The 16,987-nt window shown below is 35.7% G+C and overlaps 1 protein-coding gene across 3 annotated transcripts; it reads right to left on the bottom strand.

The window, feature by feature from the left end:
* Positions 1-155: 155 nt before the first annotated feature.
* On the bottom strand, positions 156-11,416 carry LOC21398264 (CLIP-associated protein). Of its 3 annotated transcripts, XM_024174294.1 has the most exons (22): positions 10,760-11,416; positions 10,167-10,322; positions 9,987-10,049; positions 9,305-9,373; positions 8,883-9,048; positions 8,343-8,501; positions 8,031-8,128; positions 7,550-7,624; positions 7,398-7,466; positions 7,210-7,295; positions 7,010-7,127; positions 6,743-6,841; positions 6,302-6,656; positions 6,029-6,139; positions 4,332-5,914; positions 3,859-3,960; positions 3,144-3,248; positions 1,853-1,927; positions 1,705-1,773; positions 1,470-1,538; positions 987-1,088; positions 156-600 (listed from the first exon to the last, which is right to left on the bottom strand). In XM_024174294.1, the coding sequence occupies exons 1-22, from the start codon at positions 11,090-11,092 to the stop codon at positions 439-441; spliced, it is 4,224 nt and encodes a 1,407-aa protein (XP_024030062.1). In that variant the 5' UTR covers positions 11,093-11,416; the 3' UTR covers positions 156-438. The 3 variants fall into 3 exon arrangements, with proteins under 3 accessions (XP_024030062.1, XP_024030060.1, XP_024030061.1); XM_024174292.1 differs by having other exon boundaries at positions 4,332-6,139; XM_024174293.1 differs by having other exon boundaries at positions 4,332-6,055.
* Positions 11,417-16,987: the final 5,571 nt, after the last annotated feature.

Below are 16,987 nucleotides of genomic sequence, written 5' to 3'. Positions count from 1 at the left end.
TCTCATTTACAACGGCATCTAGAATAAGTGCTAAAACAAAATAAAACACGACTTTCAGCTATCTTATGCACAACACCCTGAAGCCCGAAATAGAATTTCAAACTCTATCGCCGTGACAATAGTAAGAACAATTATGCAACGGGACAAACAAGAAATTCGTTTGAAAAGTATGGACATTGCAAAACCTCATTTCTTCCACATCATAAATACTGTTGGGCAAATGTAAATTACACCAAACAATATTTGTTTCCCAACAAAAAACACTCTGCCTCCAAGCCAAACAAACAAGAGAAAAATGAAAAGATAAAAGAATTACAAAAATATTAGGAAAGAATAGGAAAAAGACGAACAACCCACCTTCAAAATGCATTCACACAATATACAAAATACACAAATGACCAAAACCTCAAACCCACAATTTTTATCCAAACGAACCACCTAATCATGATTCGTGTCTATCGGAGTCCCTGTCCTCGCCTGTGATATTCGTTTTGCATAAATAGTGACCAACCTCAACTGCGTGCTATTAAGCCCTTCCAAGTATGGCAAGAATGCTTTCCCAAGCATGATATATATATCCACTAGACAGAAAACAACAGTCTGCACCAACCCAAGAAAAACACAAATGAGGGGAGACAAAGGTAAGTCTAGATGAATGTACAAAGAATTACAATAAAAAAACGGAAAAGCAGCTGTAGCGAGGACACAAGCTAAACTCAAACCCACAGCCCAACCTAAAATAAGTCTGGACTCCCAGGGTCCACTTAGAAGCTTGGACATTGCACACAGATAAAAATTTACAGAACATGATGACATATAGGCAAGACAATGAGAGAGAAAGAGACTAATACCAATGTACTTCACCGCACTAAAGTACAAAAGATTTTGGAATCCTATTTTTGACCAGATGTTTCTTTCAACATGATCATATTAAAACAGTTATAGCACAGAAGAAATAATCAAAGAACAGAAAAATCATAACCCACCTTACGAACATCAGCACTCTGGTTACCAAAAGCTTCAAACAGAGCAGGCAAAAAGGAAGGTAACTGACCCATCAGTTCCTCTTGTGAGAGCCGACCCACAAGCTGGGAAAATGAGAACGAAAAAGAAGGTTAGCAAAATGAAAGCCGACCACCAGCTTCGATACTCTCTAAGAACATGGTTGGATGATACAAACTGTTGGAAATATCTGGGCGATTCTCTGAATTATTTACAGAATCCATGTTACTCCCTAATCCTAAGGAATTATGTGTAAAGGTGTAAATAATTAGTGCAGTTTCTTGATTTCATGTTTTAGAGGCAATTAATACTTTGATAAGTGGGATTAATAGAATAGGCTTACTTTCCTTGGATAGCTTTAAAATCTTATTATAAATTGTACCTGTACCGATTCAATTTATATAATTCAGAATATAAAAGTTTTCTCAAACAAACCAAGTAAATGGTACAGATATCAAGAAAAATACCTTAGTCAAACAATTAATGCAAGTAACCAGAGTTTTCTCATCTTCAGTCACCAGTAAAGGGGCAATAACCTGCAATCATCAATACATTTGACACAACTAAGAATCATGGCAAGATAAAGAAGAAAGTAAAAGGCACTTTTCATCTAATTGTTTTCTTCTCTCTCTCTTTTTTTTTTTTTGGTGTAATTATTAAGAGGTGGGGTGGAAGAGTTGAGAGGATTTTAGAACTACGTACACTTAAGCATCTGAATGGATCATACTGAGACAAGACAGTGGTCAAACAGTGCTCCGCTTCGTTTGACACCTGAATATGAAACAGATCAGTTTTGAATATGGAACATCAGAAACATAAAACAAAGATGCATATACGGAAAAGTAATTACTTTAGAAACTATATCCTTGGTAACGTGAAGCAGCTTCTCAATTACGATCTCAACAGAGTCTTCCATAGCATCTTTCTAGAATTACAACACAGAAAGTTAAGTTCAAAACAAATTACAAATCTGTAAGAACAAAATACCTAGTAACAACAAGCAAGGGTCTGTGAGCAATTGTATTTAATAACGCAAAGTAATACCCGGTATTCTTGAGTAACTAGATTAGTTAAGAAAAATAATACAATTTATTTTATTTTATATTATTATCAAGATACATGTTATTTAGGTGTCACCACTATTATTTTTAAGTGTGCTAGTTGGAGAGTTTAAAGTAAATGGTAGGACCTTACGTGAATTACCAAGGCCATGTAAAGCCATATGACGACTGAAGTTATAGTCTCGATGATATGGCCTAAGAAACTGCCAACTCTAGAGAGTACGAAAACGTGATAGGAGGGAGAGGGAGAGAGAGAGAGAGAGTTCTATTTATCTTCTTAAGCAATTTGAGGTAAGTAGACTTTCCACTATATCACTTGAACAATAGTATATTTTTAATGAAAGTTTTCAATTTATGTAAAGCCACATGACGACTGAAGTTATAGCCTTGATGATATGGCCTAAGAAACTGCCAACTCTAGAGAGTACGAAAACGTGATAGGAAAAAGAAAGAGAGAGAGAGAGAATGAAAGAAAAGAGAAAGTGAACGGAAAGAAAAAAAAAATAGAGAAAAGTTCTATTTATCTTCTTAAGCAATTTGAGGTAAGTAGACTTTCCACTGCATCACTTGAACAGTAGTATATTTTTAATGAAAGTTTTCAATTTATATATGCTATTATTGATATGTTTTCATGATAATTGCAGAGTATTTCTGAGTATATGTGAATCTTGTTTATTATGAGCCAACAGAAGTATGATAAAGGGCCAAATTCTAGAGGAATAAGAGATTCCATGACAGTGACCATATGAAAGAGGTTCTTATAATACAAAATTAATATTATACACGAGGGCCCTAAATGTTAAAGAAAAGTATTTGAAAGTGGAAATTGTTTATGGTTTACTTATTGAGCTTGAGCTCATATAGTTCTCGTGATGCGAGTAAGTGTTAAAATAGAATTCCAGTTGATTGAGCAAGAATGGTTTAAGGTCCCATGACAAGATGAAATTTGTAATATTAAGAATTCTGTTCGAAAATTGTATTTGTGATAGATATTATTTCTCTATTAAGCAATATTATTTATTTTAGTTAACGTACACAAGGACATCATCTATCGATATATTAGAAAGTATAACAACAAACCTGGTTTTTAAGCATTTCAATAATCAGTGAGAGAGAGAGTTCACGGATCAAGGAATCAGAATCATCCAACACCTCAAGCACAACTGTCAAAATCTGATTGAAGTACTGCATAGAGAAGATGAGAGTGTCACAGATAAAATTAAAAGACAAATACGTGGGGAGCATAATTATTTGAACGAGATATATGATCTTTGTCAAACACAACAAAATATAACATTGCAACCAATAACATAGAATTCAATATCACAAAAAGAAAGACGCCTTCTATTTAAATGAAACAATCATTTCTTTAAGATCTAAGGTTTTTTTTTTTAGTTTTTTTTTTTTTTTTTGTACAATACGAGATCGAACCCGCAACCTCCCCCTCTAAACCTCATCCCACCCAAACCCCTCAATGCCACTAGACCAAGCAGTCTTAGGCCTCTAAAATCTAAAGTATCAAACTAGAGGAATAATAAAAATACCTCCAGGACATTGAAATAAAGACACAATGCCAAGACATCTGCAACCAGATCTTGCAAATGAAACACCAGAGAAGTCGACTGAGAGGAGTGCATGCGTACAGATTGTACACACACATTGATATACGTAGAGATATATATATACATACATACATATACATATATACATACATATACATATATATATATAGAGAGAGAGAGAGAGAGAGGAATGAAAATCTCTAGGGCTTCAAAAGAGTCAACACTGAACAAACCTTAGTCCAAATTGAGTAATCATTAGCCATAGAAGCTTCAATTAACTGCTGAAGTGCACCACGCTTACTTGTGCTAGGACTTTCCTCAGATCCATTACAAATCTATAGACATGTGAAAATATAATAAAAAAATTAGAAGAAAAAATAAACTTCATTACTACGACAATATATCACCAAACCCTTCCAAGTCGGATAAACTATTCAAGGACATAAATACAAATTCCTCGTTCAGTTCTCCGATTCGAGTTTTCAATTCAAGCTGATATGTGACTTTTTGTGAGAGCTTTTTACTGTAGCAAACTAATATTGAAAACTCAAATCGGAAAACTGAACAAGGTTTAAGTAGCTTTAAAAAATGGTCTTGCAATGGTAATTCAAGATACAGAGAAGTAAAAGATTTTATTGCAATTTTGGGGGGAAAAGATATCACAATTGAAAGAAAATTATTGAATTTCATATGTCATAGTACTCACCAGGTGAAGAATTTGAGGAATGCTGGGACCTGACTCTGGCATTGAGTTAACCTTGATATTTTTAAGTTTATGATTATTATTGTCCAAATCACATGGAGCTTCAGTATCATGTCCAATGCTTTCTGTAAGCCCTGCGTGTTCCAAGCCTATCATATCATTGACAACCAGTCGAGGGGTTGAAGAACCCTCTATGTTTACACTGCCGTCAATACTTTCAAGCACACTAGTCCTGGAGCCCAAGTTCTGACCAAGAGAATTAGTGCTGTAGGTTAGATCCTTGTTTTTCAAATTGAGAAGATCATTGTTAGAACCAGCGTCAAAATTCTGATACAAGTTCTCTTGAATCTCATCAGAAGCAGCTTGGCCAAAGCTGCTCGTTACCAAGGCTGATTCTTGGCTAGAATTCCACTTCCTGCCACTATCACCATCAACAGAACCAGCAGAATACCTTCCAAAGTAATGGCTTTTCTTTGATGCACTAATATATCCATCTTCAGAAGATGTTCCAACAACATCAGATGGGTCATACGAGGATTTGGACCTTTGTCGCTCTTTCTTGCTCTGCAAAAAGTTCATTAAGTCCACTTCGATGCGAGGAGTTTTCTGTTTCAAAGCTCGTCTTAGAGAGTTTTGTTCTTCAACCGATAAACTAAGAATAAAATTGAGGACAGCAGTTGAATCAAAGTGGGAGTAGACAGATATGAAGCAGGTGATGGCTGCCTCTTTCAGTTTAGTATTTTTATCGTGGACCAACGGTGTCAACTTGGAAAGCCATAATTTTAAGATACCGCTGTTAAAATAGCCTTCAGAATTAACCGCATTCTTGTTAAAGGAACCAATCGCAAACTCAATAACAGCCAATTTGGCCTTTGGTGACCGCTGTTCATCTAATGACCGGAGCAAAGCTGGCAAGAGAGATTCTATTCCGTACGTTTTGCTTACAATGTCCAATGTTGTTGAGCAAGGTTGCCTAACTAATTCCTTGGGATCAATTAACCGTGAAAAGACATGGGGCAGAATCCTTTCCATGTAACTCTCAAAGGACTTTCGGCAAGATGGAATTATATCTGCAAGAGTTGAAAGAGCTGCCTGTGCAACTTTGTGATGGGGATCGTCCAGGTGTTGGAAAAACAATTTCATTACCTTCTCAAAATTCTGAATTACTTCTTGAATACCTCTGGGGCCTTGCTGCAGCAAAGACCGAAGATAATTGAATGCAGCAACCCTAGCACACCAGTCAGAGGATGGACTAAGTCCCTCGCTCAGGGCGTCACTAAGAGATGCAGGACCATCAACATAATTTGACATCTCCCCAAGTGACAGTTGACTATCATCAAAACTTCTCCTCCTGCCGGCTGACATCCGTCCAGACACATGCTTTCTCAGAAGTGGCCTCTGGAAATTAGGAATGTAACTGTTCTGTGAATCTCTAAAGTTCCCATCTTTGTAAGGCATGTCTAAATACTGCCTATCACCTTGAGGGTTCATATATCTTCTGGCCTCCCTAATGTCATTGATCTCTACAATGGAACCCCTTTCTTGGAGTCTCTCAGAAGCCCTCTTCGCCGTATATGATGAAAATGCTGGCAAAGTTTCAGCTGAGGCGTTACTTCGATATGATAATTTACCAGAATCTTTTGAAGCTTGAATTTGAGTGATAATATCAGACAAAACCAATCCACCATTGCGGTTACTACCTTTGCTGATAGTAGAGGCAGTCGAATCTGTCATTAAAGAGTTTGTCAGATTATTAGAAGCTGGGAGAGAGGCAGGGTATGGTGGATCACGAGCTGATGGAGGTTCAACTCCTGCACTAGGGGCAACAAGAGAAAAATTTAGCCGCTCATAGATGTATCCAATTTTACCAATTCTAAGAACTTAACATGATGTCATCAAGTGACTTCATTTGTCCAAATTGCAGTTGATATCAAGACGAAATTTGGATCTAAATAGGGAAAGCTATAAGGTACCTAGATCCAGGCTAGATGACCTGATCGTTGAAGAATTATGTTTATCAGACAAATCCAACCCTCTAAGCATGCTTTCAATTGCAGTGACCTTCTGTTTGCTTGAGTGCAACACACTTTCCAGACTGCGTTCAGAACCTTTACCTAGCGACTTTGCCTGTGAGAGGAGTAATCCGGAAGATAGAGATGTTCCAGAGGATAAACTTGAAGTTCTGTCCATTGCAACAATTGCAGAAGTTCCATATCCCGGTAAAGTTGGGGGAGCAGATGGCTGACTAAATGTTGTCAGTGCACCTCTATCTCGAACAGAAGGAGAAGCATGTCGTCTATGCATACCCCCATCCTCTTCATTGATCAACTGAACAAAATTTGTTCACGTGAAAAGCAAATAATCTATCTGCAAACCATGCGAAGCCACACATAAGATGAAGTAACACAACTTACCCTTTGAATAACTGGATCAAACGATGAGAACAAGCGTCGTGAACGCTCTGGCCAGGTCTTTGAAAACAATCTGTAGCACATCCTTGCGGTTGAGCGTACCTATCAAGTTTCATATGCAATTATATATAAAATAGAAGTAGAGATTTTCACAAAAATAAACAAAAACTAACTTAAAACAAGGGTTCCTGGAAAAGAAAAGAAAAAACTAATTCTGCACAAAGCATGAGAAAATATCGCTGATAAATTATAAAGAATACAAAATATCACCTCACTCATTGCATCTGCGACACAACATTTTATAAAGTCTTCATACAGATCAGCTGACCGCTGTATTTCAGGAGCATCAGGCCAGTGTTCTAATATCAACAATGCATATTCACAACACCTAATGCAACAGGGATATAATAGTGAATGAAACAATTCAATCATATTGCTGTTCCTGGAGATAAATTCATAAAAATTCATACCTTGCTCGGAGAATTGCACTGCGGTCATTCTTTGCACAATCAGCCATACGAGGAAGCACACGTGCAACTTTACAGTTGCGCAACATCTGTATAGCAAAAGGGATAGATGGAAAGAAGCACATTATAACGAACTCAATGCTTCTCGGAAAAGCAGGTCACATAATAATAGAACAATCTATTAAAATTACCGTTTTTATGCAGTTATCTGCAGACTCTGCAATTACAAGTACAGTAATCACAACCAGCTTGAAAAGGACCTGATTAACATATAATCAAATCAATAAAAATTTTGAAGAAAGTAACAGATTGCCATAATCAGCAAGGAAACATGTAAACTTACTGGAATAAACGTCTCTGCAGATGACTCAAAATCTCCCAATAGCTCCTTCGACAAAAAACATAAAAGATGGCAAGCCTAGAAATATAAAAGAATAGAAAATGAAATTATGTTTAATTTTAAGCTGTATGAACAGACAATATATCAAAAGAAGGATGTCTCTTGAAACAAAATTAAATAAAATTCCATGCCATGTTGCCCCATAAGTACTAAAATTAAAATAAAACAAAAAGAACCAATGAGCCCTGCTGTTCAATTTTTGTTATAGAAAAGTGTAGGAGTATCAACAGAAAGATACAATCAAATGCCATACTTAAGCATGCATTAAACACTTTCAGCAATACTGCAAACACAGTAAACAATTTTCTATAATTGTTACAGTAAGGGCATCTGTCATCTGACATTAAAATCTCCTGAAAAGTGACTTGAGGCAGAGGAAGAAACCAATAAGAAGGATCCTGGAAACTAAAAACGTTAAGCGCACCTGCTTCACTATGCTAGACCTCCGGTCCGACAATTGTGTGCTAAGGGGGCCAACAAGTTGCTTTAATAGTCCCCGAAAACATGGATAGTCAACAGCACCTAAAAGAAATGATCAGCAAAAAGCAGATGAGAAAGGTTGCACCCTTGATTGAAACAGAGCAAACTCCTCCAAGTCCCATGCTATTTCTACATATCATACTACATCCAACAAATATGTGTGTGTGTGTGTGTGTGTGTGTGTGTGTGTGTGTGTGTGTGTGTGTGTGTGTATTGGGGTTAAGCAGTGAGAAAGGAGAAAGGAGAGGACTCGGACCTCCACAAACAAGGCCTTCAACTCTTTGCATTGCAGCAATACGGATGGACCAGTCTTTCTCTGGCACAAGTGTAGAAGCAATCTTCTCCATCTCCCTTATCAATTCCTTCTCTGAGTAAACTTTAATGGGTTCTGTGGTTTTCTCAGTGACATCTTCTCCTGCATCCAACGGCAATGCAGAGAAATTGAATGCTCATCCACTATTCAACAAATCAACGAGACCAAAAAAAAAAGAACAGCAGTAACAACCAGATATCCAAGGAAAGTAAACTTACTATCTCCATAAAGTTACAAATAACCAAGCAACCCTCCAATTCCTCACATTGTATACTTGGATATAATTATACAAATAAATATGTAATAGCACCATCCATTCCAAAAATAAAAACACAGAGACACTATTTTTAGGAAGTGCAATTTGAAAATGCGGGATTTTTTTAACTTGCTATTGAATTTATGAAGGCATATACTACATTACCAAGAACATTAACATGCTAAAAACATATGAAACCAAATAACTTGAGATCAAAATATGCTAACCTCCAAAAAGTGACATCTCCCTTGTAGAACTTTTTGCCTTTGGACTACTTTTCTTGTGGTTAACAGTCATGTGTTTTATCTCTCCAGTGGGAAAATTGCCTGAGAGTCCATCTGAAGAACGAACTTTAGGTTCAATTCTCTCTAACCTGGCATTAATGTCTTTTACCTGCAGTTTTAATGCAATATTAACAAAGCGAGGCCGAAAGAATACTATCCAAGGGAAATGCAATAACAAAAACTGATCAAGAGTCAAGTAAATATCTGTCTTGTGTATGACAATATGGTACTTTTTTTAATGAAATTATGACGATCACACTTTTATCTCTAGTTGATGCCCAAAAGCATCATTAATTTGCAAATAAAAAGAAAAATGGAACTGCACATTAGAATAGGATATTCCTTGTAAGAAATAAGTAATATACCATAGACAAGGGAAGATGATGGCGATGTAGTTCGTCCCGGAATTGAGTCCCAGCTTGTGTATACATCTCCTGGAGAAGGAATAGTCAGATAAATCCAATAAGTTGTCACGAAGCAAACAGGACCTCTGACCATACTTCTATGCAGTTGAAATTAGCACTTAACAAATCTCGTTTCAAGTGGAACTAGTTGTTTTTCTAGTCCTCTTCAAAAGTATAATACAACAACCCAATAAAAAATGATGGGTAAGTAAACCTACTCCATGAAACATGCACGAATGAATCCTATTTTGCATTTCATCTCTAGGTTAAAGATTGAGTCCTAGTTAAAATTCAATGAACAAGCATAGTCCTTGATAGAAAGGATATTCCAGGTTTCCCACTCTTCAAATTTAAACGAGACTTCCAAGGTCTTAGATATGCACCTGGCCAAATCCAAATATTTCCCACTCTATCGAGTCTAAACTGTGAAGAATAGCTACTATAAGGGAAACTCAATTTCAGGGAAAGAAAAATCTCAAAAACTCAAGTTTAACGACAACAACCTTCAGATAGCGGCCTCGGATTTCTCAATATTACAAATGTGGGAACAAGGTTGCAGCGTCAGAATAAACAGAGTTGGAGTATAAACCAAGCTCCAATTTAACAAGCTAAAAGAATGGCTACCCTACAAGTTACCACTAACCTCAATACACAATATAGCAGCTTCCCGAACAGCAGGATTTGGATCATTCAACATCTGCAAAATCTGGTAACCAAAGGACAAATGATTGGTTTATTTACTCCAGGGGAGAAAAATAAATGAATAAAGAAAATAAAACCATAGAGAAAATGTGGTTTAGCCTATTAAAGTCAACGAACGTACCGGAGGAAGTATGGCACGCTGAAGAGGGAGCTCAGTGGATGCAAAAAGACCAATTGCTGAGGTGACTGTCCGCGCAAACTCCTCTCGAACCCTCCAACTTTTATGCGTCCAGGCGTAAGAACCTGCCCTCTCAACTATGATTGTCGGAGAAGAAACCTGCACCACGGAAACACGTTCATCAGAACGTTGAACCAATTTGAAAGAAAATTAACAAAATTAAAAATGATGGGCAATCCACCAATAACATACGCAAGCTTAATTAAAACGGAAACAGTCAATGAAATTTAATATATATATATATATATATCATAATATGCGGTATTAATCCCACATTTTGATACTCAATTTATTCTTAGCCTTTCATACACCCAGGAAAAAAAAAGAGAGCCCTTTGTTTCCGTTTCCACGTGGTAATGTGGTATAATTTTCAGTTTTCACATCACTTGAATGCAATTAAATTTAAGAGACATGCACCACTAAATAAGCAGATTAAGCTTGATAACAAAAAATTAGAAAAATTAAATAAAAATTGGATATAGGTAGATAGATGAATTAGCAAAAAAATAAAAATAAAAATAAGGAAAATAAAAAACCTCCATGAGAGTGAGCAAGAGCCTCCGGGCAGCGTCACGAACAGGTTGTTTAGCATCCCCCAAGCGCTCGACGACGGCGGGGACAAGTGCATTGAAGTGCAACTTGAGGTGCTCGCCAGATAGAACGGCGGCGGAGGCTAGGGCCTGGAGAGCGCCCTGGGAGACCCTAAAGTTGTTGTCCTTGAGAAGATCCAAGCAGCAGTCGACGAGCGCCGTCACCTCCGACGAAGTGAGGCTCTTCCTCGAGGCCTCCAGCAGTTGGTGGAGGCGCTCGACGCCGGCCATCCGCTCCTTCGTGTCCTTGGCTCGCGCGAGTTCCAGAGCTTCCTCCATCGGAGCCTCCCGACGGACGGAATTAGGGTTTTTGCGAGTCTCTGATCCGGTGCTTCGGGACTCAGATCTGGCGAAGACCGACGGATTCGCACCGAATCTAGGGCATAACCGGGACCTCTGAGACAATGCGACGACCCCCGAAATCTAGCGGGGGGAAGGTGGCGATGGATGGGAGTTGGTGAAGTGAGAGAGTGACAGAAAGAGAAATTTAGAGAGAGAAAATTATGGATTCTCCGGAGGCTTATCAGTTATCACTACTATTTCGCTGCAGCCTTCAAATTTTTCGGAAATGTTTCGAGAGAGAGAGAGAGAGAGAGAGAGAGAATTGTTTTCATTTGCAGATTTAGAGAGAAGAAGATGAAGAGAGGAACTAATGTGGTGGAGGATATTGTTAAATTTGCCACTGATTTTCTCGTAATTTACGGACTCTACCACTGGTGCTTTACTTCTTTTCAGTTGCACCGTCTTTCGTTCCTAAAATACCATTTTTTTAATTTTTAAAAAACACTCTTTTTTTATCTCTTTTTTCTTTTTTGAGTGAACTTCATGAAACACAGTTTGTAATATGTTGAGCTAAATTTCGTTGCTAATTTTTTATTATATACGGGTTCGTTTAAGTTTTTAATTTAAATTAAAATATATTTTATGTTAAAATTTGTTACTGTAATAAAAAATTAAATATGATTATTTATGAGAATTTTTTATTATAATAAATTTAAATTCTAAATTTAAATCGGTGAAATAAACAGACCTTATGTGTTTTTATACATCTCAAAAAATAAGAGTGAATTACAAAATTAATTGTCATAAATAACCCTCGTCAATAAAATCGGCTGCCTAAATAATCAAATCCGCTACTCAAACGACCAATCCAACCGCAGCGAAAAATTGCCATAATAAATATCATACCATTAGAATGCTTGCCATAAAAACCTGCTTGTATCGTTTGAAAAGTTGAACCGAGTAATTATCAAAGGTTAGCCTTGTTTAATGAGCATTATTTCAAACGTGATTATTTTCACACCTTTTTTTTTCTCTTCACACCATTTTTTAATTACAGACTCTACATAATTTTTAAATGGTTAAATTTTTTTACACATCCTTATTATTTTAAAATTACTCATAACTATTTTAATAAAATAATTAAGAATAGTTTTATTTGCACCTCATTTCTCTTCATATCCACTTTTTAACTCTCTACACCCATTCTATCTTTTATTTATATCTCTTTATTTTTTAATTTACTGTCTTAAGAAGAAAAATCTTATTTTAATTTTTGTCACCTGAGTAGTAAATTCATTTTGTAGTCTATTCGGTAATCTGAATAAATATTATTATTTGAATAGAAACTTTATCCTTTTAAAACGTTCAAATACAAAGTAAATAAAAAAATTTTAAATAATTAAGGTCACGTTTATTTTACCAATTCGAGTTTTATTACAATAAAAAATTCTTAAAAACAGTCACATCTAATTTTTTTGTTACAGTAAAAAATTCTCACATAAAATCACATATCAACTTAAATTAACGAACTAAACGGGCCCTAAAAAACTAAAAATAATAAAAGAGTAAACTAAAAAAATTACAAAAAACAAAAGGTGAATTGCATTTTGGTTAGCCCTCGGATTACATAGTGGACAAAGTGCAGCAAGAGATATATACAAGCGTCATAATCTCATATTACAAAAAATGAAAAAAAAAAATGATTAGCTTAAAAAATTGATTAGTAAACATATATAAACACAAAACGAAAAACAATAGCAAATAAAATTTAGCATATCTCCATATAATTTTTTAGAATATTGATTGAAAGGTAAAAATTAGAGTTTTGCTATAGATTTTTAAAATAAAAATAATTTATATTTGCCAATATAATATTAGGGTAGGGGGTGTGGAAATAATTTATAAGCCCTTTATCTTTAGTTTCTCTTTTGTAATAAAATTTAATTATATAATTAAATCTATTATCTTTTTGGTCATTTTATTTAAAAGTGTTTTTGTAATTAAAAATTTGTAATCTAAACAGAGTGTGAATAAAAAAGAGTGCATATATAACCACTCTTACTTCAAGTATTAATTATACTGACAAAGTGACCTAGAACATTCATTTTTAAACGCAATAATCCATGACTTTTTGTGCTGTCACAGTCTGTCAATTGCAAACTTCAGTTTGCCCCTATTGAATTTACGTGGTTAATATGACTAGCCAGGCAGTATGTTTGTAAAAAATATTACTAAAATATAAATTTGCATGTAAATTATTAAGTGCTGGGATTGATTCATGTTCTTACTATAATTGGTAAGAACTGGAATAATTGTTTGGATTAATTTTTAAAATTTCCTTTGAATTATGACTCTTTTAATATTTTACCATCTTAATTTTAAAAAGTAACATTAATTCCTCCTGAACTTTGTTCCATTAATAAGTTTTATCATTTTGTTACAATAAGTGACGGAATTAACACGTGTAACTTATTTAGTGAGAATTGAAAGCATAATTATGCTTATACCCTCATAATCAGATAATCCTTCTATTTTTATTAAAAGCGGAATTGTCACCCTCGCCTCCTTCCTTCTCATCCTCCTCTACTACTTTCGCTTCACCACTTTTCTCAAGAAGTACTACATGTGCTTCTCCGCCTTCTTCGTCTTCGTCACCATCGCGGCTCCGTTTTTCTCTTCCTAATCCAACACTTCTCCATCCCCATCGACTCCCTCACCTCCTTCCTCATCCTCTTCAATTTCTCCGTGGTCGGCACCCTCTCGCTCTTCTCCGCTAGGTTTCTAATAATCTAGCACCAATCACATGCATGGCCTCTCTATGGATTATTGTTGCCACTTGTTCGCTAGATTGCCCAATCGGACCACTTGGAGCTTGCTCGTGGCATTGGCATTGTATGATCTCGTTGTCGTTTTGGCCCCCGGTGGGCCGCTTAAGCTGTTGGTGGAGCTGGCATCGAGCCGGGATGAGGAGCTCCCTGCAATTTTTGTACGAGGTTCGGCCCACAGTACTGTAGAGATTCTTGGGCCGCCATTGGAGCACTGGTGTCGGATTCGGGCAACGTCGAGCTTCAGACGATGAATTGGATGAGTCGCGAAAGTCGTGAAGTGGTTGATGAAGAAGATGGCGATAAGGGGTTGCCGTTGGTGGGGAATGGCGGCAATTCTTCTAGGGGGAAAAGTTTTAACCCTAACACAACAAAAAATTTGACAAAATTAGTTTTTTTTAACGCATTTGAGTTTTTTTAATCACTTTTTTAATAACATAGGGTTGTTGCACGTTAATTTACGATAACACATTATTTAGATGAGTCATGTACCTGACATGTGGTGATTTTCATCACTAATTGTAACAGAATGATAAAACTTGTTAATAGAATAAAGTTCAGAGGGAACGGATGTTATTTTTTAAAATTTAGGAGACAAAGTGTTAAAAATGTCATAATTCATGTGAAATTTTTTAAATTAATCGTAACTTTTTTTTTTTTTACTTTTCAATATTATATTAAACTTGTCTATATATAGAACAACCACTAACATAACTCGAACTCCAAATTCATGCAAATATGTCCAAATTTTCTCCGGTGCTGTTAGATTAAACGATCTTAGACAACATAAGAAGATTTCTAATTCGTGATTAAATGTAGCATCTTGTGGTTGTCTAATCTCATAAAATGGACTATTTATTGGGATTTTTCTTTATTTGTATGCTTAAAGATTATATCTTTGTGTACGTGGAAGTTTATTTGCATCATAAGTAGCCATCGTGACTATAACAGGGACAATACGGATTCAATGCTAATTTAATCACATAAACAACCAATTCCTCTTCTTTTTTTTCTTTTTTTCTTTTTTTTTTTGAGGAAGATTGATTTGCATTTTGCAGTCCCAACTTACAACAATACATTTTATTTTTATAATACGAGCACATGCCAATCAATTAGTGGTTGCCTCTTATCAACTCACATTTGTCCACCTTATATACTATTTTAACACAATAACAAATAATGTACAAAATAATGCACGATTACTAACTAATATATACATATACACAAACGACATTAGCACCTGCAAAATAAATAAATAAATATCATTAAATATACCAAACCCAACACAAGCAAGGGTTTATTAATTTATTTATGATGACGAGTTTCATTGGATTAAAAATTTGTCAAGTTCTCATTGTAGCTTTGGCACTCGCTCATTTTCTTGAATATATATATATATATATATTTTTTTTTTTTTGCTGAATATTTTCTTGTATATAGTTAGCGTAAGGTAGGCCAACCTCATTACTAAGATGATGTGTGACCTGAAATAGCCATTGCATTGTTTCAAGTTATAATCATTAATAATTTAATCATGAAGATTATTATATACCAACTACTAAAAGATAAAAGTGGGGAATTTGTGTAACCAATTGAATAATGATGTGTGTTTTACTTTTTAATAACTTAAAAATAAAAAAATAAGCGAAAAACAAAAACATAAAAAGAAGCAACATGGTCATACATCAATAATTGAAGGAAAGATCTTGTCCCAAACTGCATTAGAGGCTACTCTAGCATTTAGGCGTTGACGTTTTTTCAGCATTAGATGGGAAATTCCAAATATTATTTGATACATGTCTCTCTTATTTTGAACTTGGGACATTTGAATGTGGTGATTGATAGTTCGTCAAGAGAATATTTGAAAGAAACAGCTTTTAGTTTTAGGCAACCTCTGACGCTTTAGGAAAATATCAGTTTTACGTGTAATATAAAAATTAGGGACCTTATCTGATAGGCTAACATACTGGTACGTTAGATTTTTTGTCCGTTAAATTTACATAAAATTGTGTAAAAATTAAATGGTGCATTTGGAATTGGTTTCACAACGTTTTTGTTTTTTATATGAAAATGAAAACGAAAACGTTTTTATTTTCATTTTAGAATCATTTTTAAAAATGCGTTTGATAGTTTTATTCCGATATTATTTTCAATTTAAAAAAAACTGAAATTGTGTTTGGTGGTTTAATTTTTAAAAATATGTAATAATATTTAAATTAATAATATATTAAATAAATAATAACCCTTAGTTAATAATTATTTAAAAAAAATACCCCTAGTTAATACAGTCTAAACCCTAATTTGTTGTCACTCTCAATCCGCTGCTCTCTCTCATCTCATCTCGTCGCTCTCTCTCTACCCTCCCTGTCTTCGTCCCACTTTCTCTGGTTTCCTCTCTCTCCGCCGTGTCGTGGCTAAAGAAGGCACGCATTCTGACTGGATATCCGGGTAGATCCGGTGCCGTTCATCTCGCTCGTCTCAGATTGAGGACGCTGTGGAGAGCCGGTGCCATTGGTGGATCTTGCCGAGTTCGAGATCCGTGAGGATCAACGTTCAATCCTTCACCGGCGTCAACCGTGGATTCTGCAAGATCTCCCTCCTCTCTTCTCTTTCCGCCCCTTTTCTCTACTGTCGCCATGTCTGGACAAGACGTTATCGCTACGACGAACACAATCATCGTCATCGTTCGCTTCGTCATCATGAGATCACGGCGGATCCAAGATCTCAAATCCTAGATCATGTGTGTTCTCTCTTGCTCGTCCCTCGCCGCCATGGATGCAGCTCCGCGTCTGGTTCCGGTTCCATGCGGTGAGAGCAGCAGATTTGGGTTTGTTAGATTTTTCCTTGAGTCAAACAAAGTCATGCGTGTTCTAGGTCGATTTGTTGCCGATGAGATCAAATATGGCCTTTACAGTCTCAGAAGTTTGGAAATGAAAACAAGAAAAATGAAAACGGAAAAAATTCGTTTTCAGAAAGATGAGAAAAAAGAGAAAATGAAAACGGGTGTTTTCAGTTTTAATTTTAGAAAATTTTACACCAAACGCGTTTTCTTACGCGTTTTCAATTT

Source organism: Morus notabilis, unplaced genomic scaffold (genome assembly GCF_000414095.1).
Source record: "Morus notabilis unplaced genomic scaffold, ASM41409v2 Scaffold1032, whole genome shotgun sequence".
In the NCBI taxonomy this organism is placed as follows: Eukaryota; Viridiplantae; Streptophyta; class Magnoliopsida; order Rosales; family Moraceae; genus Morus; species Morus notabilis.
This window is presented reverse-complemented; position numbering and strand designations above follow the sequence as displayed.